The sequence below is a fragment of the Cariama cristata genome, unplaced genomic scaffold (assembly GCF_000690535.1).
Source record: "Cariama cristata isolate BGI_N322 unplaced genomic scaffold, ASM69053v1 scaffold1577, whole genome shotgun sequence".
Taxonomy (NCBI): domain Eukaryota; kingdom Metazoa; phylum Chordata; class Aves; order Cariamiformes; family Cariamidae; genus Cariama; species Cariama cristata.
In genome coordinates, this window is record NW_009628196.1 from 1 (window position 1) to 22,835 (window position 22,835).

Here is a 22,835-nt window from a genome sequence, read left to right on the forward strand (position 1 = left end):
ATTCCTGTCCAGGCCATGAACTGCCATGTGACCAGACAAGGTCACTGCCTTTAATAGCAGAGGTTACCGGTTACTCTTTGATGATGTTCCTCAGCTCCATGTTTTCAAGGCATTGCTGTCTTTCTTCCAAAAAGTTCTAGCCCCTTGTCTAGTTCTCTGCTGTTTGATTACTGAGAGGAAAACTGATGAACTGATAAAGAACTAGTATGCACTATCGGATAAGTAGCACTTAGATAGAAAGAAAATATTTTTTTTGCAGAGCATAGTTTTACTGCTGTAATTACAAACATTTTTAATTAGACAAGGAAAGCAGATGGGAAGCATCTCCTGGCTGTGCCTGGCAGACACTGAGGCAAACCAAGGGGGAACATTCAGGGATATGCTGGTTTTGTTTTTTCTTTGAATTGGTTTTTTTCTGGATGACTTTTCTGATGCCTCACAGGTCACCAGTGGTCTGTGGACTACAGGATGGGTGACGTTGCTTCAGAGATGGGCACAGGAAATCCCCTAAATGTCCGTCTTGGTCTGTAGTCTCAGGGGAGGAATTCTATTCCTAACTCTTGGAATATAATGTTTGGATCGTATCAGGCTAGTTGTTGGCTCAGATGCTGAAGCATGAGGTTTCTTACTCTATTCAAATATTTGGGCAGTGCAGTACAGCTGTGGATGTTCTTACTTTCCCTGATATCTTCCTTTCCTTCCTGGGCTCCTGCTTCCCTGCCATCTCTCTCCTGTCTCTGGTGGAGGTTGGCATGGCTTCCCATCAGCCCCAGAGTCTTTCAGGGCCTCTGGCCCTTTACTCCATCCCTCTCTCCTTACTTCATCTTGGATATCCTTGCCCTGGCTATCATTTAACTGTCTCACAGTGATACATAATACACACCCAGCCACTACCTTCGGATATGTAACAGCGAAGACCTCCAAGGGCCTCTTTCACTGGCAGTGCTTGTATACCTTTCACTGAAATTTGAGGGAATATTTTTTGCCCCAAGTTTTACCGAATCAGTTGCTGTGACTCAGCTGACTCCTGGTAACTTGCAGGGCTGCAAACACTTGTGTATGTGTTGGCATCCTGAGCACAGAGACTCTCCTCCCTTGCTGGCGAGCAGTTCTTCACATGAGCAATGCCCTGGCTCTGGATCAGCTACATTTGAACACACAATGCCTACTGCTTTGTCAGCATCCTCCTGGGAGCCACATATCATGTCACATATTTTTTCTGAAAAATAGATAAGCTGCACAAAAGACTGTCTGCCAAGCTCTGTAGCCTAAATAAGTCAAGGACAACAGTTCTGTACTATAATAGTAATTCAAAATAGTAAAGTTTTGCAATGTTGAAAGTTTGATTAAAATGACTGAACATGATGAGAAAAAATAGGAGTTGTGTCAAAATCTGAAATTTACCGTTACTCTACTTTGATCCAAAAGTAGACTTGATATACTTAGAGCATTGCATAAAATTGCAGTCTGTAATAAAAGTCTCCTCTGAAGGGACCAATGAACTAGTATTCCCTATAATGCCTAAGTAATCCATACATGAGTGGGCTGGTTTGCAAAATACCAATGCAAGTATGTGATAGATGCAGTCCAAATAAGGGAAACAGGGAAGACTGGAAGAATGAATCTGACTTCCTTACTAATCCTATTCTCCTTTTTGTGCCATCCTCTGTACTGTGTCTTCCTTTTCACTGATAAAGGGCCCAGGCCCCTGATTCAGACATCCTTGTGTACTGCAAAAAAAGGAAATCCAAAATTGACTCTTGGACTCTCCTGCTGTAGCCTTCCTAGTCTGGGAGACTGACAACTTCTCCCAGGTGCTGTCAAGTCCTTGCTTAGCACTCTCTTAATTATTAGAGTTTTTTTCTCCCCTGCCTGCTGCTGTTTCTGGAATTGAGGCTATGTAATTGAAAGGTCAGATTCTGACCATGCCTAGCATGTAAATAAAGGGAAAGTTGCTTAATTCAGCAGAGTGGAACTCACTCCATATGTGAGCGCTGAGTCAGATTTCTGTTCCTGCAGCAACCTTGCTGATTGTAGTTACCTGTGCTTCTAGCTGTAGCACCTGGAGGTGGCATTAATGGTTTGATCTAGACCCATCTCAGTTCCCTAAAATACACTCTACTGCTCAGGTGTATAAAGTTGCTGTCATAGTCTCTGGGCCTGGTGGAGATTAGATGCAGCCGCACTGCCAGAGAAGTCCTGCAGCTACGGCTGGCAGAAGGTCCCATGGCGGGGTGTAGCTGAGCATGCTGGAATTTGGACAAGCCTCAGCTTGAGTCCCATCCTTCCAAAGTTGTGTTATCTTGTGAAAATGCAGAACTGTCCTGACTTTGGGAGCAGGCAGAGATCTACCAGATGAAAGTAACTCTTCGTATCTGCAGGTATCTCTTACAAGGCTTTCTTCCTTTTGATCCATTTTTCTTTCCAAATAGAACATGTAGGGAGCAAACTGGTGCATGTGATGCTTTCCACTGTGCCCTTTGGAGACCAAAAGCCACATCAAGCAGGAGATTTATGAGTTGCTGGCAATAGATGCTTCATATTCTGTTATTACATTTAAGATGATGAAAGAAGAACAACTGACTTTCATGGCTATGAAAGCAGGAGGAAAACTGCCCGTGGATAGATGAAGCATATGCATCATTGGATAGAAATTAAGGTGTTCGTAACTTCAAATCCTGATTTGAAAAGTTCAAGATAGAAGAAAAATATCTGAGTAAAAGATGTGAAGCAGTTCATAAGATTTTAACTCAGATACACTCGGGAGAATATGTCCAAAGGTAACATTATGATTCATTAACTATCCCTAATTAGGCTCCTAAATTTAAGTAGACAGAATCTCCCCTGGAGGTTTTCAAAGGCACCCACCTTTCACTGTTGATGATACCGGGAGCTTAGGAACATAGCCTATTTAAGGAGGACTTCTTCATTATGTGCCTACGGAGCGTGCATGGGTTGCTTTCCCAGATTAGGTGAACTGGATCTTTTAATAAGGTTATTGCATTCCTGGGCAGGCAGAAATAGGAGAAATCAGGGGAAAGTGTTCTGCAGCCCTGTGCAAAAGAGGGAGAGGCTGGGAGGGAGCAGTGCTTCTGTCTGTCTCTGCCCCGTGGAATCTCAGTTGGAGGTGCACCATTTCCTAAATCTCCTTCATCTCCTAAAGCCTCTCACACCACAGGGCCATACAGCTGCGAGAGGTTTCTCTGGGAGGAATGGTAAGACTGAGCTAATCTGTGTTGCACGGGCTTTGTTTCTGGACTGGAATTACTTCCACTTCTGAAGTCACTTCTCTGATTGCAGCTGCATGAGAAAAGGATGAACATCTCCTTTTCTGTGGAGGACAAACAAGATAAAAGGTTGTCTGTGTTATATTTATATTCTTATTGCACAGCCTTTCTGTAGTTAGCTGCTGTCAGAAGATGCAGTAAAGGGCGAAGCATCTGGGCTGTCTAAGGAGTAGTCTTGGCAGAATGCTCTGAAAATTTGTGAGTTGTGTCAGGCATCCCAGCTTGTACCTCTTCCCACCAGTCCCAAAATCACCAGCAGAAGAGATGGATTTCTGCTTCGGGCAGCGCCTGAAGGGAGGAGCAGGGGAGGATAGCCCTAGTGCAGGCTGTGGGCTCAGGGAGGTGTAGGTGGCTTTGGTTATGGCAGGGCTATTTTCCCAGACAGGCTCACTTGATTTCCACATGGTGCTTGGAAGCAGACTTACTGTAATTGCCGTGAGTCACTTCCTTGTTATCGGTGGTTTGGAACCACTGCACACAGACTAACTCCCTCTTTCTTTTGGGTTTTGCATTCAGTTTCAGGATTGCAGACTATATCGATGCTGGGTGAAAAAATTCCCTTTTTAAAATGTCTGAAGCAGGTGGAAAGCTGAGGTCTTGACCACTTGTGTTTGTTAAGCCTCTACTCTGGTTTTTTTTGTGAGAGTGATGATTTTACATGACAGCCTGTTGATCAAATCCCAGCTTTCAGACTTATGTTCTGTTGCACTAACTCCCTTCATGTCTTCTGCTGTCTCCTGGGACACTTCACACTGCCTGTGTAAACTGTACTATACTTTTACTCTACATATGATATAGGATGCCCAACGGTATGATACGGCTTTGCAGCGAAGGCACAGAGTTGATGTCCAGTGCACTCAGCCTTTTACACGGGGGCGCACAGGACATCTAGCTCCTCATGGAGACATTTGAGAGCTGTAGGATCTGATGGTCTCATATCAAGTGATTATACCTATATCTGACTGAAAAGCTCTCCTGTCAGATGAAGGGAGAATGCCTGGTGGCAGGGTAGGAATTGAAGGTAGGCTTGGATGTCTGACATGACACACGTGATCACGAGAAGAGCCAAAACCTCTTGCCATGTGAGGGTTTTATTCATGCAAAAAAACCCCATGCAATGGGGTTTTATTCACTTGAAAGGGGCATATCCAGCACTGAGCTAGATGGGGCACAAGCAGCTGGAAAAGGTTTTGGCTTGCCCCTTGGCCATGTCTGAGGCCCTTGGGGAAAAGCCAAGGCGGTAGGCTGTGTCTCAATTTACTTTTGTTAGTCAAATTAGCATCTTCCACCCCTATGTTTCTAGCCACACAGTGGTGTTAGTGTTGTCAGCTGGTGCAGAGACTTCTTACGTATGGGATTTTTTCCTTCTTGCTCTGTTATTATATTGTGATTTTTTGTGGTCTGACACAGCCAAAATCCATTATTTAATAGATATTGTTGACTGATTGCTTAGTGAATTTACGTTTTACAGCACATAAACCACTTTTAATTCTGCAATCTGAGAGTGCCGTGTACCTTGCGTATGTGCTAAGGAATTGCTTTCTTGTAATAGTTCAGAAACACGAATGATCCCATTTCTGGCTGGATGATACGCATTCTCAAGTCTCAAACAAAAATCCTTCTGAGCTGCTACCTCTAAAAACCTGCGGTAGTTTATATTGGGTGTTTACTCACAGTAGGATTTTTTTTATTATTTTAAAAATATGTTGAGCATCAACAGTTCCTGGCCTCAACCTGCCCGGATAAAAGACTTGGTTGTAATTTTCATTGGTGAGGCAGTCATGTTTTGTTGAAATTGCACTATGCTTCAAACATTCACAGGAGGATTTGCTGAAGGTCCTGCAGATCTGCTTTAAGCACACTGAACTTTCAGGGTAAACCTTATGGGCTGGATGTGCACAAGTGAATATATAGCAGAGGACTGGGAATGACAAGCCCCCTGTGTGTATGTTTTTAAGACTGAACTTTCATTGATCTCCCCTCCAGCTGACTGATCTGTATATACAGTGATGATGGAGGTCAGGGGATAATTGCTTCCTGGGAGTGGAAGTCTTTAAGCATGTTTAGGACTGAGCAAGCATCAGGAAACATCAAATGATCAAGACAGAAAAGAGGGGGGATGGTTTGAGTGCAAGGGTGAAGTATAGGGAGCCTGAGTTTTTTTCCTTTCTTTGGCGCAGATTCCCTCTGTGAGATTGGACAAATCATTTTGATATTTAAACGCTTTCAAAACTCTGTCCCTGGGCCAATCCCCCATGTGTAAAATTCGGGGGCTATAGCAGTCAAATGTTTTGATTAGGGGAATAATATATGTACTTAAACTGAAACGCACAGCAGCTTATTGGAAAATAATTCCTCAGAAAGAGCAATATACCTCTTCAAAATAAACTCTTATGGCAATTGCCTGAACCCCCAGAACTGAAGTGTTTAAAACTAAATAGATCAAAATAGTAGAAAACACAGCAAATTATCTTGATGAACAGAGGCGAGGTATCTGCTGGCCTTTTCCATCTCTTAGCACTGTAATTCAGAATTTTGCTGCTTGTAGGCACAGTAACTTCTTTTCATCAGCCCTCAGTTTTCTGGCCACACAAGAGAGTGTTTGTGTGAAAATCCCAGCAGAAGGAGTTTCCACCAAGTACAAATAAGGATACAGTCAGCAGCACCAGCATGTGCCTTTTCACACTGTCCTGACGGTTGCTTGTACCCGAATCTGATGGGTCTGCTCTGCCGGTGAGAGCAAACTCCAGCTTTGATTTTCCTTTGCCCCTGTTCCTGCAGGAGGGAAGCTGCCAGGCAGTGGTGGTGAGGTTTGGTTGTGAGATTGATACCATTAATTCATTGCAAATGGGTAATGCAGGTCTTGGATTGGGAACTGGTATAAATTATTGCTAGCATGACGTTGATTCAGACAGATGAGTGGTGGGAGCTGGTAGCTGGGACTGCTTTTAAAACAGATGCAGAGAGATTATATAAAGACTTGAAAGCCTGTGAGGGCAGAGGAATGAACCTGCGGATCCAAAAGCTCCCTTGCAGGTTTATAACCTAGAACCGCCTTCTGCAGGTGCCTTCACGGCATGTCACGGCAATGGTGACACTTCGCTCTCCAGATTGAGTCCTGGCTCATGCAGAGTCCAAGCGGCAATGCCTGAGTGGACCCCAGGATGGGTGGCAGAGCATGGCTTGCCATTTGGAAAGTTCCACCTCTGCCTGCGTTGCTCTGCTGCCCAGCCCACGTTACTGGAGAATTTTATCATTTGATAAATACCCACATCTCAGTGCTGACTGCTACCCCCTGAGAGACCGAAGGTCCCCAGAGGTCCCCAGAACAGTTCAACTCTCTTCCAGATGATCCCAACTCATTTCTCGTGTGCATTTTGAGGTGCAGGGCTCCTGAGTATCAGGCATGTTAACACTTTGATTGAAGAACCTGTTTCTTCCCCCCTTGTCCACCTATATCACTTGTTCTGCTGACTGAGTTGCTTTAACTTCTCCACTTGATTGAATGGAGCAGGCCAAGTGGCAACCTTTCCCTGCCAGGATTTCTGTGCTTGATGCTGAGATAAGACTAAAATCCCAGGTACTTTTTTCTGGTGGTTTTTATCATAAATAGCTTTTCTTGACATCTTGCTTCAGTTCGTGCCATGCTTTGTGTCAGATGCACTCCTCTCTGGAGAATTTAAGGAGGGTATTTCAAAGGAAACAGATGTTTAATCTTTCTTGTGGAGCTGGCTGCCACACAGAAGCTGACTGGAAATTGTGAGGTGTTTTGCATTTGAGAAAGCCTTTCCATTTTATTGTCTTTCTAAATCATGCTATCTAACCTGTGTATTGGTTTAGCGTCGTATAAACGAGAAAAAGAGCAGACTTGCTGCGTGCCATCACTCTACTCTTTGCCGAGATAGGACTTTGCTTGCAAAATGTCCTCAAGATGTTTATGGAGTCCTCAGAGAAAAACGGTCCCTTGAAATGGGAAAGTCCTAGGTTCGTGTGCTCTAGACATCCTGTGTTGCACTAAGTTGCTTACACAGTTTTAAAGAGGTTTAGTCGCTGAAGTGAAGACAAGCTCCTCTTAGGATTTTTGAAAGTACCAAAGTGCATGTTAATCATGGACGTTAAGCACATGTCTGCTTTTGGGAATCTCTCTTCATAGCCACCTGTGTTTTTAGGCACCAAATGCCTACTTGGTAGTCATCTTACTTCCTCTGCCATCCCAAAGAGATAACAGCACAACCCTACCCCATTAAGCTGCTCTGACAATAAATAGTTTCTATGAATGATTCCCTCTGAATACTTCTCCATCTCTACTCTTCCTTGGAATGCTATTGACCAGTTGCTGACTGATTTAGCAACGTTTTGCTTTACCCTGACTCCTCTCCTGGTCCCTTAGGTAGCATTTGTTGTTGTGGTGGCACAGATGCCAAGGTGAAAGAGCCAAAACTCAATTCCCTGGGTGTGCTTAATTCTTTCCCCTACTTGGCTTAAATGTTTAAGTGTCTGGTGGTGTCAACTTTTCAAAGAAAGATGCAGATCCACCCAGCCTGTGTTGTGCCCCAGAGATGGCCATGAATACTGGGAGATGAAAGGAGGTGTTTATGAAGAGTGAGTCTGAAACATGAAAGACTAGTCAAAATCTGCTAAGAAATTGCCTCTGTTCCTTTTGCTTCATTTTCTTCACTGGATGCATATCAACAGGTTAGTGGGATGCAGTTTGGATGAAAAGTGTGTAAGGGAAAACTGACTTGTCTCTTTTAAATGCCTTTCAGGTCCTCAGCCTGAGATACAGCAAAAGGGCTCTTTATTTCTGGAGAGTGCTGAGCCCTATGCCCTCTGAATATCGGGTCCCTTTTGGTGCCTCAAATTAGGCACCCAGAATTGAAATTCTCCCCGACTGTGTGGTTTGCAGGACAATCCCTGTTCTACCCACCTCGTCCCCAGACTTTCTGATATTTCTATGGCACAAGTACCCACCTTGCTTCTGTCTAATTCCTCACAGGGGATGTGTTTCTTTTGCTGCCTTCCCATCAGAAGACAGTTGCCAATTCAGGTTTCACTAGGAACTGCTATGCCAGCTCTTTGATATTCAGAAACTGTGGGGTTTTAGGTCTGTTTCCTGACCTAGCATGAGTCTACTAATAATGCAAGAACTCCAGTGCTGATATCTTGGCAGCCTAATATAGGAGGTCAGTCAGTAAATATAGTTGTAATTTTCTTTGCCTCAGCAAAGACAGTAAGTCGAACACAATGTAAACAAGGTGGTTGGATCATGTCCCCCACCAGTAATATTTGTAGTTATGCAGGCAAATTTAATGGGCGTGATTAAATCTCATGCTCCAGCTTGGCAGCTGATTAGCTGCAGGGGGCAGGCAGGAATTTCCTTTCTGTTCCAGGGTTGCACGCTTTCCAAGTCCTCCTTCATGCTTGTGCCAAGGATCTCAAAGTGCTTTGCATTTTTAATTACGCTTCTTCACACCCTTGTGAAGAATGGAGATGAGAGATAGCACGATCAGCAACGGAGCAGTGGGAAAGCTGAGGCAGGAGGAGAGGGCATCCTGTGTGGGACCAGAGAGGCAGTTGCCATTTAGACTTGGAGAAAGGAGACCTGAGCATCCCAGAAATTTTCTCTTGGGGTTTCTGTGGGTCTAGTGAACTTGTGCCTAGTTCTCAGCAGTCTGTGTCTTTAACACACTAAAATCTTGATTGTCTGCAGGGACAAAACGATGCTTTTATGTATATATTACTATACACTCACTGAGAGGGAAAATATATCTTTCGCCTCTGGAAATTTTAATTTCTTTGTTTTTGTCTTTCATCACTCTATTCCTCTAATTTCTGAGCAGAATGGCCTGTATACGTGTTTCTTCTCTTTGTATGGAAAAGCACTTTGCTCTGAAATAGCCTCAGGTGTCGGCCGTGGCTGAGGCGGAGAACTGGTTCAACTCCATAAATGACATGTTGCTTTGTCCCTACAGGGCAAATTAGCGAATTTCTGTGTGGATTCACCTTCAGTGGGTGTACACTGAGGTAGCTACACCGACTTTGATTTTTTTACCTGGATGTACAGCTGAAGAGCTGGCCTTGCAACATCAAGGAGGAGAAAATACTCTCAAGGAGGAGAAAATACTCTTCTTATTAAGGCATGCTTTGGTCCGAAGAAGAGACCACAGATGTCCTGACAAAACTGTCACATATTAACCTCTCTTGCCTATGTATTGCTAACGCTGTGGCTGATGAAACACAGAGAGCAGCAAGGATTAGCTGAGTCTTCACCCTTCTTCTCAGGATGGTCGGAATGGAGAATGGGCCTTTCCTAGCCCCTACTTAAAGGCTAAAGCCCGATGGGGAACAGTGTATTTTGGATCTCACAGGGTGGGGAGGGTTTCTTACAGGTGGAGTTTCTTACTTCTGTGGCAGATGATTTAAGCTTTATGATTTCACCTGAGCAGCATCCTTCAGAGGCTGGTTTTGTGAATCTGGAATGGGCAGAAACTTCTAATGTGCAGTCTCCAGCCAGCAACTTGATGGCTGGAGAAAGGCAGTAATTCAGGCATGCCCTATAGTCCCCATTGTTAATGGGACATCTTGCCCAGCCCGCTGCCGTGGTAGGAACAGAGGTGTCTAGCTGGAGGGCTCTGAAGCCTAGGGCTGAGGCCAAAGCCTGGCTTACTAGGCATTTCAGTTTCTAAGGTGGGTGACTAAATAAGATGTCTGAATCTCATCCTTAGTCTAGTCTCAAAGCTTAATTGTAAATAAACAATATCTTAATTACTTTATAGTGTCCAACGTTCTTTCATTGAATGTCTCTGTGCCGGCATTTAGAGAGCATTCATCATAGTGGTAAATGAGTGTCTGTTTGGTCTGCACATGGTATAATTAAGTATCAGCTGAGCCCATAGCATAATGTGATAATTCTCGTTCTGACCAGCTGAAATAACTCACTCTAACAACTGTGCTCTTCTTACTCCTCTCTTTCAGTTCCCAAGAAGCTTCTGCATGAAACCCAGCCAAGACCAACCAATTACCAAGGATTTCAGAAGCCACATTTTCCGCTGCAGCCAAGAGTGTTTGATCCCAATGTTATAGGGGACGGCGTGTTCCTTTCTGATGTCTCTCCTTCCAACATAGGGCAAGCTCTCCCAGGTAGCTATGACTATTGCGATGTTGGTCCAAACCTAACTGTGTTGTGGTAACTGCTCCCTTCTATCTCCCTTTATCTGGGTTTCTTTATTGTTCCCAAGCCCCATCCATGTCACAGTCAGAAAGAGGAGCTTCAAGGCGTGACTAGTGATGGACTGAAGTGAACTGTGAAACTCACACCGGGTTTCTTGAAATAGCAGTCATGGCCATGCATGTCAAAACTCATCACAGAATTACTTTGCAGACTTGTCTAATACAGTGGCAAAGAAAAAAAAAACAAGGCAGAGACGGTAGATCTGCCTCACAGGAGACAGAGAAGTTTTCAACTGAGTTTTGAAATATGGTGCTATTTTCATAAAATGCAAAGCCAAGAGATATGAATGAAGTCAAATCTTAGCTATCTATAGGGGTTGGTGAGTAGGAGGAAGGGATGGTGTATGAATGAAGGAAAAGCACAGGTGAGCACGTATTGGCTTAGTCAGTGGTTTTGCATTGTGTTTCCCGTCATGCAGGGGATGGTCTATGATATTACTTCTGAAATTCCCACCCTGTGCTCCCAGAGACAGCTCTAGGGTGAGTATGGGCAGAGCTATCTTGTCTCTGTCTACACTCCTGGCAAAGTTAATCCACAGTTTAGATAGTCAATCCACAGATAATTAAGAGTTGGCAATAACAGATTTGTCACTTCGGAGGCCTTACTGAAAAATTATCAAGGAAAATAATTTTGAGTTAGTGTAAAATAAATTTCGTGATCTTGATGATTCTTTTAAGCAAGAAAAAAAAAATCCTGAACTAATTTTCATTCATCTGAATGTTTCATTTCTACAAATGACACCTTTTATTTAGTTTTCACATTGTTTATTCATTCATTTTAAAAATATGCACCACTTTTCAAACAAAGATGTCATTTTGAAATTAAAAGCTAGAAGAATGTTTCAAAAATAGCAAAAGGAAATGTTTGGACATTTCTGTAATCTCCCTTCCAGTTTTATTTCTTTTATTTAAACTATTTGCTAAAGTCAGCCTGGTATCATGAATAACTTCTCCTATGCTTATACCGTGGTGCAGGGCAAAGTTACTGCTAGCTGAAATAATTTTGCTCCGCTTTGGTATAAAGTCAAAGGGAAACAGTTCAAGTGACTGGGAACAGCTAAGAAAGGGTGGTGAAGAGAAAACCAGTGGCAGGTGAGCTGAGTAGGCATAGACAAGGTCTTCAAAGCTAGTGAGAAGGAAAGGGGATGTCTTTTAGTGTGATCCTGGAATGAATGGCAGACCAGGGAACTGCATGGCGTAGCAGCACATGGCCCTTGTGAAATTGTGTTTGTTTGTTTTTTTCCCTCCTACATAACTCCAGTCATTTTCTGTCTTCCCTGTCTGTGCTTGTACAATCCTGCAGATGACAAAACCAGTTCTGTGGTTTTGCGGTGCTCTTTGCCGGAGTATAGTGTATGCAGACAAGTATTCATTTAACAACTTGTTTGATTGCATCTGTTCTTTGGATAAGTCAGAAGTAAAAAAAAAAAAAAAAGATTCTTCTTACATCCTTATATGAGAGAAGTTATGCCGTACTGAGCTATGCCTTGCTCTGCCTACTAAATAAACCGTTATTGCACAGCTTGGTTTGCAAGCAATGCCCCATACCCAACAGAAATAATGGTGTCCATCTGAGCCTTTCCTGGCTGATCTGGCACATCCACATGGAAGACCCTACTGCAAGTATAATTTAAACCTTAGTCCCAGTGAGATGCTGTGAATGTATGGACAGTGAGGGGCAGGTGTGTTATCACTAACCCAGAACTGGACATGTGAGAGAGCATGGTGCAGAGGCCCTAGGTTCATATCTTACCAGCTCCGTACAGCTGCAGTCCAGTCACATTAACTGGACTTTAATGGAAAGTTGTAGAAAACCCTCAAAGACCTAGCAGGAACCTTGAGCCACCTAACTCAACAGTCCTCTTTATGATGAGATATATGGTTATGAAATATATATGAGATTATATCCTGGTGGTGCCCTTCGTTTTCATTGATTGTAAAGGGATTTTAGATTAACTCATTCAGAGCCAGACTGCAGTATGTAGACATCTCAGGCAGGATTCAGTTACTCCCACATAAATGCGTCATTTGAGATGACCTGGGGTGTTCACGTGGCTTCTAGATGCTGCCCTGGAAGGGTAAGAGTTTCCCCTACATCCCTTCTCATACCTGCCATCTCTGTGTGGATGTCCTCCTGACCCTGCGGTGTCTTAGATGTCTGTATATGAGCAAATAAATCAAGATTTAAGTCTCTACTGCAGGGAGAGCTGAATGATTCTCTAGGATCTGTCAACTAATAGCAGGATTCAGTTGCCTCAGTTTAGATGCATAGTACAACTTGAGATGCTCTGAAGCATCCAGTTTTTAGAAATGAAAAATTTACCCTGCTTCTATGGATTTCTTTGCAGAAACAATGGTAGAGAAAAATCCAACCACTTGTACAGACATAGATTTACCAGATAGGGAGCATAAAGGAAAGATTAGAGGGCACATAGGTGTCTACATCTGAATTAAAAGATTTTCCAAAACTTTGCTATTGATTTCCTGCTGAATGTGCCCTTGACCCTCTGTGCCCCAATGCCTCCATTTGTACAACAGATCTTTGGTGATCTCTATTCTCCTAAAGCAAGAGGTTCTTGGGATATTTTTCCCTTTCGGATCTGCCACCCAGGCACCCATGTTTAAAAACTTTGCTTCAGGGCCAGGCATTAACACCTCGGTAGCTCGTGACATGTGGCTGTCCCAAGGCCATGCAGCTCTTCAGTGGCTGCATACAGTTGTGCCCACATTCCTTTGGGCTGCTCCCTCACAGCAACACCTGGATATCCATCCCCACTGCTTCTCCTCCGAGGCAGATCAGGAGCTGGCATCGCTGCATGCACGTTCATGTACTCAGTCCCTCTCCATCCAGTATTACCTGTTCTCTTTGACACCCGTCAATTTCTATTACTGCTTCCCTAGGCTGAGCTGCTTCCTGGCACGCACAGTGGGAAGCTGAACGTGATGTCTCACGCTGCCAGGTTTGCAGGGAAAGGAGATGGATCAGGCAGCCAGTGAACATAGACCATCTCGCATTGTGGCTGCTGTCAGAGTGCCTTTGCTTGCATGACACTGATGGCATCATTGGAGATGGACCTGACAGTTTCCTGAATTTAGTACCTGCAGAGAAGTGATGCAAATCTGTGATTTTACAGTGTGATGCTTGCTTTTGGCCAGAACCAGACACCCAGGGAAGGAAGCCTGAAAAACCATAATAGCTATAGTTAAACAATCACGTGGGTGATGGAGCTGGATCCTGTGCACTGACTTTTTCATGTGCTTAAAACAATTAGTGTTTTGTGACTAGTGGGGGTGTCTGCCTGCAGATCAAGGTGCAGGGAGCACTCAGCAGCGAGCTGATAAGGTCTGAAAGGGTCTCTTTGAGACTCCTGGAATTAGCTGCCTCCTTAGCTCCGGTCTTCAACAAATAAAATCAAATCATTAACCCATGTTCACTCACCTCTCCAAAGGGGAAATGGTGTCTGGGTGAAACACAATACGAGCGGGCTTCTGAAGGAAGTCATAAACTCAGGTCTGCCCTTCCCCGCAAAGGCTGGAGAGAAAGAATGTCTGTTTGCCAGGTGTGAATGGATCACTACAGTGTGACACCGGCACAAGGTTGCCGGCTCTGCCCATGTTTTCCAGTCCTTATTACAAGCTTAGCTGAACCCACTGTTGATAAAGACTCCTTTGATTTACATAAGAGAAAAGAAACCTGATTATATATTTGCTGTAGCGTAGGTGGGTGTGTCTAAGTGGTGACATGAAAGAGCAGGAGACGGGGGAGAGAAGATGCTGCCTGGATGCAGACCGAGTATGTGCTCAGCTGAAACTGCCTGAGAAGGTTTAGTTACCTCCCAAAAATGGGCAAGTTTAGGTGGCTTGCTGTTGAGTAGCTCCAGATTTCTGAATGCAGATGCTGACGTGGTGGGGATAGGGCAGGGTAGGGCTGGGGCATATGCCTTGTTCCTCATTCCCTTTCTGTTTCAAAGCAGAGAAGAAGAAAGGGAGATCAGCCACCTTCTACCCTCTAGACAACAGCCCCTTCCTTCTTCCTGTGGATGAGACACAACCGCCGGTGCTCAACAGCAGCATGGAGCCTGTGGGCGTTAGCACAGAAATGGCACTGCTCAGCAACATCCTAGCAGCGTATGCCTTTATCACAGGTAGGTCTTGCTGCTGCCATCTCTCTGGGCTCTTGCAAGCGCTTTGTAACCCCTCAATTGAGCCCACTTTTCACAGTCACCTAGGGCTAAATCTGCCTCTTTGAACTGTTTATGTTTTTCATCCTTCTCTCAGCAAATTCTCTCTCGAAAGACCTGACCAGGGCAGCTCTAGCAGACAGTATATAACAGGGCTTGTTGTGCTCTGCTCTCCGCTGGATTTGCTCTCATCTGGAGTTAAATACAATGTAATCTTACATGTGTTATTATTCCTAATGCTTCATTTTCCTGGAGATCAAAGCCTGGCTTATTAGGGAAGCAAGCTTGTTGTCCTGTAATTTGGAAAATAAGCAGCACTCATATCATTACCCTGCTTAAGAGAGTTTGGCTTATCTTCAGTAGAAGTGTGAAGATGAAGTAACTTGAGAGTCTACTTAATCGTTTATTTAAATCTAGTTTAGAGTAAGATTTCCTTGGATCACAGTTTATCTTTCACCCACATGTATCTTTCAAGTAACAGAGGAGCAGTCTTCTAGTAAGATTCACGTTAAAAGTTGAAATAAAGATTGTGTGCCCTACTGAGTGCTTGGGGTCAATACCATTGACAGCAAAAAGTACAGCAGAGGCAGGTGATGCAGTGCAAATATTTCCCATCCCACAACTGCATGAGGTACCTTGTAAGCAGTAGGGATTGCCTGCAGAGTTGGAGGACCTAACCAAAAAAAGGAGGAGCATTGGCTGAATAGCATCGGAAGCACTAATTCAGCATATTTTAGGCCAATCTCTGCTGCCTCCCCCAGAAGGAGGGCCCTGGTTTCTGTGTAACTAGCCTCCCGAGGCAGGACATACTGTTTGTGGCGACTTTTTTCTTATAGGTGTTCTCTATTTGTTTAATGACAGGTTTGTATCCTTATTACCTTGCAATGCTTATTGCCACGCAATGTTGCCTTGCTGGTAATATTAATGTGTTGCTCTTCTACTACATGCTGTTAATAATTCTGTGTACTGCAGCCAGTCTGCTAGCACCATTGTAATGCAATTATGCTATTCTGGAGCACTAAGGTCTGTATAACTAGACCACCAATATTTGTGAGCTAGCTTTGCATGTCTGTGTGCCATTCAGTCTTACTAATTCATTAAATACTAATGCATTCTTGGTGCTGTGCTCTTGCTGAGATACTACCATGCTGTTACAGACAAGGATTTGGATTTGAAACAGCTAACTAACTTGGACTTTGCATTTTGGAATCACTGAGTCGATTAGTAACAGTGTTTCTGCATATGTAATGAAGAGTCCTTCTAAAAGGATCATGAATGGTGAATCCAAAGTTCTGCCCTACTACATGTCCAGTGGTGGCATCAGGTTCTGTCTTTTTTGTGACACCTTTAAGTAGCAGGCAGCTTAAGTGGAATTAGAAGTGTTCTTCACAAAAGACAGCTGAGTAGGATATATTTTTTCTTGCATGGACTTCTGTAAGGAAAGATTAGAAAAAGCAAACTTTACAGGAGTTTTCTGTTCATCACACTTCTCCCCCACTCTTACCTACAGCTGCCATTTAAAATACCTGCATTAGCAACCTCACTATAAAATAAAATGCTGTTATTATTATTTTCCTCATCTGAACAGTAATGAGCAGCAGAAGCTTGTAGGATTTATAGTGAGGGACGATTGGGACTATGATTCAGGGCTGTTGATGATGCCCCATGGACTTTGCGTCCATTGACCACAGCAGAACTCTTTGACCTTGCATTCGTTTTGTAGAGCACAAGGCCTCGATTCATTGCCTTCACAAGGTGTCAGTCTTGGCAGGATCCTTTAGATTTTGCTGTAGCACAAATAATAAATAAGGACGGCTTTAACTGTCTTATTGCTGTGGGATTTACTTGTCCTTTCATGATGTGGTCTCCTTGTGATGTGTTCACATCCACTGGATGTCAAATAGGTTAAACACAGACCTTACAACTTTGATTTCCAGTGTTGAGTTCAGGAGCTTGTTGCTCATGTTTTCCAGTGTACTTAACCATAGCTGTTAGATCGGTTTTAGTCTCAATGATATATATGTTCAGCTTGTTATTTATTACAAAAATAATTGATGGCTGCCCCATGGATTGAAAGAGCAGATGCCCTAAGCCATCTTTATCTGCTGCACATAATTTACCCCTCTGCTTTTAGCAGAAAGGATGGATTTGGCATGATTTATTTTGTTATACGTGAATATGGAGAGGTTTTAGATTATGAGTTCAAAGACAAGCTGTGTCACAGGGCACAAATATCATTTGCATAGAACTACAACCCTGCAAAGCCATCCCTCTTCATATTGCAGATTTTGAGTAGCAGAACAGTTGGAAATTTTTGTGCTTGCTTGAGTTTGGGGCCCTGAAGGCGGCTGAAGGCAGAGCAGCTCTTGATGTCCATAGAGGAGCCTTTATAGTGGCTCAGGAGAGGCAGGGTATCGGGTGGCCAGGGAGGACTGGTTCTGGTTCACACATCTTCCCACTACTCCTGACCACAGCCTTGGTGCCAAAGAAAAACATTAGTGCAAGAACTGCTCTGTTTCATGACACTAAAAAGGTCCCTCAGCTAAACTTGGCAGACTGAAATTACTGTGTTCAGGGCTTCCCTGTGCTGCTGAGTTGTCTCAAAACAGGACTTTGCAAGAGAAAATTATAGATAGGCAGAGGCAAAATTTAAAGATGTTTTTTCTGTTGGGGCAGAGGGTGATGTACTCCAGGAAAAAGAAGCTACAGGCACTTGATAATTCATGGGTAAAGTGCATACTTGAAAGGACGATCCACTCTACTACTTTTCCTGCCTCCTGGCAGTGGGGTGTCTCTTGGCCTGGGGAGAGCATCCACAAATCAGTGGGTTCCTCTCTGTCCTCAGTGGTGTTCACATTTTCTGCACAAAATGGCAGGTTTGGGTGGGCAGCTGCAGATGAAGAGTCTGCAGGCTGAGTCACTCACACATGCAGAGTATTGCAGTGCACAGAGGGGAGACATGCCAATATTAGCGAAAGCCTCTGTGCACATTTCCACCATCTTTTTGACTGCTGTTCCCATGTAAAAGTTGGGAATGTTCCTATTGACAATCGAGGAGTGAAAAATCACAGCACAGCAAGAAGCACAGCCTCTTTGCAGGAGTTTTGGTTTTCACTGTCAAATCTGTTTGCAGACATCATCATGGTTAGGAGTATCAAAGTCAGTTAGGCGCTAGTCTTATCCCAGCTTCCAGAACCTTGAAAACAACATTTCTTCAGAAATAGGGAGAAAGAGTGAACACTGTCAACGAGGAGTGAATTTATCAGCTGATCAAACAAATAAATATTATTTAGAGTTCAGTCTTGCAAAAGACTTAGAGATGCCCTTAATTTGAAAGTTGATTTTCTTCATAGAATTGGGTTTTTAATTAGACGCAATCTCTGCCTACAAACCTCAGACCTGTTATTTCTCATGGACCTGTTCTAAAACCCATCTAAGTGTTTGGAAAGACTTCACCAGTCTCAGTGACAGCCAAAAGTGTCTTTGCGGTCACAGTCTACCAGCAAGACCAGAGCCATCGCTCGTGATTATACAAATATTAAACATTCAAATTGTATCAGAGTACTTCTAGTGCCTCCTTTTGGACAGGAGACTTACTCCAGTTTTGTCGTTGCATTCAGGCTGAAGTAGTTGGAGCGAAACCTCCACATATCCCTGTTTTATTCTTCTTCCACAAGCAAAGCTTTGCTGCCAAGTTATTAACGAGGGGCTTCCAAAAAACAACCTGGGGGAGATCATTCCAACTTTTAGATTGCTTGGCCTGAGCCTTGTTAATAAGGGGCTCCTGGAGAGCTTCCTCTGTTCTACCAGGGGATTTCGGCAGCCTGTGGGACTAACTGTAAATTCCCTAGAAGATATTGCTCCTACTGTTTGTCTGGCCATGCTTAATGCTGAGCCTTTTACTGGGGCCCTCTGAAATTTTCCTCCCCACTGAGGTTTCTGAATGCATGAAGCCATCACAGGAAGCCAGCAGCGTTAATGCCTAGATTGTTTTTTATTTATTGAAACAATTTATTATAATAGCAATAACAACCTTGGCCTGGGGCATTTCCTGGGGAATTAATGGCAGTCTGGGCTGATGCTCCCAGCAGATTGTTAGCCCTCAGGAAACAGGCTCCGTAATTGCTGCTGGTTTGGTTGGAAAAACAAAATAAAATGTGTTTCTAATTTTTGACCAGTTTGAGTGCCTAGAAAATGGTGGCTTTTGTATAGAGGGTTATAAAGAGCATATATCTTTTGTCTGCATGGATTAAATTCAGGCTTGAATTAGTGACATTTTCATCAATGCTTTCAGTCCAGAAAGAGAAATACCAGGAAGGGGAAAGGTAACCCTAACTAAAGAGATTGACAGCAACTGAATCCTGCTAGAAGTTTAGGAGAAAAACAACTCTAAGCTGTCATCCACAGCAGTGGAAGAAAAAGCTACACTGCTCAAAATTCATGTGCTAATGGGTATACACACACACACACACACATGAATGCATATCAAAACTATGTTAACTCCTGCTGCTGATGTCCATACACTTTTAAAGAGGGTTTTTTTTTAAATAGAATGAGTGTTTTGAGGAGCTTCTGTGTTGGTATGATGAATCTGAGCCACCTTCTAGTTTTTGGAAGATGCTGAGCATCCATTTGCTGAGAAGGATGCCCCTTTTTGGTCTTTGCAAGTAGAACATGCAATGGGAGAGGCTCTCAAAATCACTAATCAACTGTTAAACCCCCAAATCTAGGTTATTGCTGACTTGGCTACTTTGACTGAGAAAAAGCAGAGCCCGTGGTTTTTAGCTTAAGTTACTCTTTCTGCTGTGAAAAAAAGAGATGTTGCTGTGTGAGTGGATTGTACGTATGATAAATGCCAAGACTGCAGTTGAACATAGGGTTACAGCTCAGTGAGGAAGTCCAGACAGTGTCTCAGATGTTGACAGAGTAGCTGTAGGAGCTCATAAATGCCACTGGAGCCCAAAGATTCGATTACAGCCATTGCACTGCATGAAGGGCTATACATGCAAGCACAAGCAGGGGATGAAAAATGGTTGCTTAAGTAGCAATCGAGGTGCAGCTTGCTCATGAGCTGGATACAGTAGCATGGAAAAAGGAGTGTGGAAGAGAAAGGAAAAGCAGGACATGAACAGAAATGGGAGAAGAGAAACCGCATGTGTCTGCATCTCAGGCTCCAATCTATGGTTTTTTTATGAGTTGCTTTAAAAGAGTGAGCAGTGGAACTAATGCAACCAAATCAAGCCCATGTGTGTGCAGGAACGTGGTGCTCAGGGAAGTGTGCCTGGCATCCTGTCAGCCAGGCAGAGCAGAGACAGACTGGACCAAGTGTCTTCCAGGACAAACAGATCAGTCCTGCTCATTTGTTCTTCCCATGCTCCCACACTCTGTGTGTTCTTCTTGGGCCTACGTGCAAAGAAAGATTTGCAGTTACTGTCCTGAGTTACATTGCACATGGAGGTAGAAGCTATGTCAGTGTGTGATTCCACTTTTCCTGAGGTTTTCAAATCTCTGGAATTTAGACCACTTCTTTACTGTTCACACAGTACCAGATGGGCAGCAGCTTTGCTAGTACACAAGCATGGCTACAGTTTTAATTTGAGTTCTGCCCCTTGAGTTCAGAATTACCACTAACTTCATTGGAGCCGGGACTTTACTCAGAAAGACTGCTACAAGGCCCATTGGCACATGCTTCATGCCTGCTCTGGTATCCTCTCTTTTACCTTTGGAATTTTGCTGTCTCATTTTTGTCAAATTATCTTAGCTTAAAACCTCTGGCTTTGGTCTCACTTGACTTTCCAACTACTGCTGCATTTCTCTCCTCTTTTTTTTTTTGGACTTACCGAATGCGTCTGCTGCAGTTTTCTCCTTTTTTTTTTTGTAGTCTCTCTTCAGCCTGTTTTTTTCCTCATGCCATCCACACTAACCACTCTAGCAACAGCCTCCTGTTTTATTAGCCAGATTTCAGACTACCATGATGTTTTCCTCTACCTTAGCTTGTCAGTCATCTTTGAGATTCGTTTGGTAGGAGAGAAGTGAAGAGCACAAAGGTGTTTTGTCCCTATAACTATTCCATGAGCATCTCCAGGCACTGAACTATGCATTGCCTTGAACTGTGCACACGTCAGTGTTTGGGCTCTGACCACAGAATCAGAGGATAATTTAGGCTGGAAGGGGTCTCCAGGGGTCACTTGGTCCAACCCCCTACTCAGAAAATGGCTAACTTCAAATTTAGAGCCAGCTTTGAAGTTAGAGCAGAGTCTTGTCCTGTTGAGTTTTGAATATCTCCAAATGCTTTCCAGTTCACCTTCGGCAAACTTTAAGGAAATCAGATGGAGAGGGCAGTTTCTAAAAGCACAGTGGGGAGAAGTGAAGGTAAAGTGGAGCCTTTTAGTTGCAGAGATCTTTTGGGGCTGAATGTCAGGCTCTCAGCTGGTGGGAACTGTTACAGCTCCATCACTGAGTTCAAGGGAATAAAATTCATCTGAGGAACTGACTCCATCCTTGAACTCAGGACTCCCAACAGACACAGCAGAGTAGAGCTGGCCTTGACACCTCTGCTCGGTTCACCTTCACTCATTCAGCATACCTATAAACCAAGATGATTCAGCCCAGGGGAATTGCAGTAACAATATTTATCCTAATTACACTTCTAAGTAGTCCCATGAACCAAAAAATTAAGGTAGTAAATAAACAAGATGACCTAGTTCAAAAGGCATTTTGGATCCTTTGGAGTCGTGTTATATCACCTCTGAAATGTGACTATGCAGGATTCATCCTGTTCGTGCACTGACTCCAGCTATGCTTGTGTAGCACAGGTATACGTTTTGGTGGTCTGGGCGGAAAGCCAGCACACTTGCCTTAGATAAGCAAATGAAACCTATGAATAAATAATATGCATCTTTCCATGCTGCAAGGCTTCTCATTTCAGCTGGGCTACAGCATGGAGAGCATATAAAGCTTTGTAATCGCCTTTATTCCTAGTACAATGATAATGGATGCAATAGCAAGATGCACTCAGCTGCTGCTGGGTGTGCAGCACCCTTCTGTCAGCCCTGTTTATGCAGCCACTGGAATTAGCATTTAATTCTGCGGGCTGCTCCTTCTCCTTCCAAACAACTCCAAGACATGACTGCAGAAAACCCACATTCTGCATGCGGGCAAATGCTTTGGCAGCAATTCCCATTCCTGATTTCCCTGGGGGAAGGAGGCGAAGGAGGGCATGGAACCATCAGAAACTTTACCCCTTCAGGGACTGTGGCTGGTATGTGCACACAGGAGCTGTATGTGTTTTGTTCTTTTAAGGATTGTTCTCGACAATCATTTTCTTTCCCTTTTCAGAAAACCCTGAGCGGGCTGCTCTGTATTTTGTCTCCGGAGTGTGTATTGGACTCGTCTTGACCCTGCTGGCCCTGGTGCTAAGGGTGTCCTGCCGAACTGACTGCAAACGCTCCTCCGTGAAAAAACCTCCTCGGGAGCGGGAGAGCGACAGCGACAGCAGCGACAGCGATGATGATTCGGACACCACTTCGGACCTGTCTGCCCGCAGGCACCGCAGGTTCGAGAGGACTTTGAACATGAACGTCTTCACTTCGGCGGAGGAGCTTGAGCGAGCTCAGCGGCTGGAGGAGCGAGAGCGCATCATCCGGGAGATCTGGATGAATGGCCAGCCAGACATCCCAGGGACCAGGAGCCTCAACCGTTACTACTAAGTGATGGGGACTCCAACTGTCCTGCCCTGCACCCTGGGGCTCCTCCACGCGTGATAAAGGAGAAGGAGGGAAGGAATATTACATGCGTGTCTGCCCTTTTCCTTTTAGGCATGCTACCTGGAGCAGTGTGGATGGACAGCAATAAAGTGTTCCCCATCTTCTTCTCCCTGACATTTTGCTCTCTCCCCTCTTCGCGGATGCTTTCTGGTTTCAACAGAGGTGGCTGCCAGCTTCATTTCTTAATACCAGGGAGGAAGGTGACAATTACAGTCCTTCCATGTGAGACATGGAGTTTGGCATGCTGCGGTACGAGTGCTCCTCTCTTGGCTGGGGACACAAGTCGTCCTGGTTTTGGTGTTCATTTAGAATTTTTTGGTTTCCCTTTCCTGAGGACTGTGGGAGAATTGTGAACAAAATGACAAATCTGG

At 44.0% G+C, this 22,835-nt stretch overlaps 1 protein-coding gene across 1 annotated transcript; it reads left to right on the plus strand.

Moving 5' to 3' along the window:
* Positions 1 to 6,183: 6,183 nt before the first annotated feature.
* Positions 6,184 to 22,407, plus strand: EVA1A (eva-1 homolog A (C. elegans)). Its single transcript, XM_009704702.1, has 4 exons — positions 6,184 to 6,277; positions 10,263 to 10,427; positions 14,489 to 14,662; positions 22,037 to 22,407. Exons 1-4 carry the CDS (start codon positions 6,184 to 6,186, stop codon positions 22,405 to 22,407), a joined length of 804 nt encoding a protein of 267 aa, XP_009703004.1.
* Positions 22,408 to 22,835: the final 428 nt, after the last annotated feature.

Excerpts from the sequence above, each read along its gene's own strand:
- EVA1A (XM_009704702.1), top strand. The coding sequence starts at position 6,184 with ATGACGTTGATTCAGACAGATGAGTGGTGGGAGCTGGTAGCTGGGACT. Across the intron at positions 6,278-10,262 it reads ATATAAAGACTTGAAAGCCT|TTCCCAAGAAGCTTCTGCAT; the intron begins GTGAGGGCAGAG and ends CCTCTCTTTCAG. Across the intron at positions 14,663-22,036 it reads AGCGTATGCCTTTATCACAG|AAAACCCTGAGCGGGCTGCT; the intron begins GTAGGTCTTGCT and ends TTCCCTTTTCAG.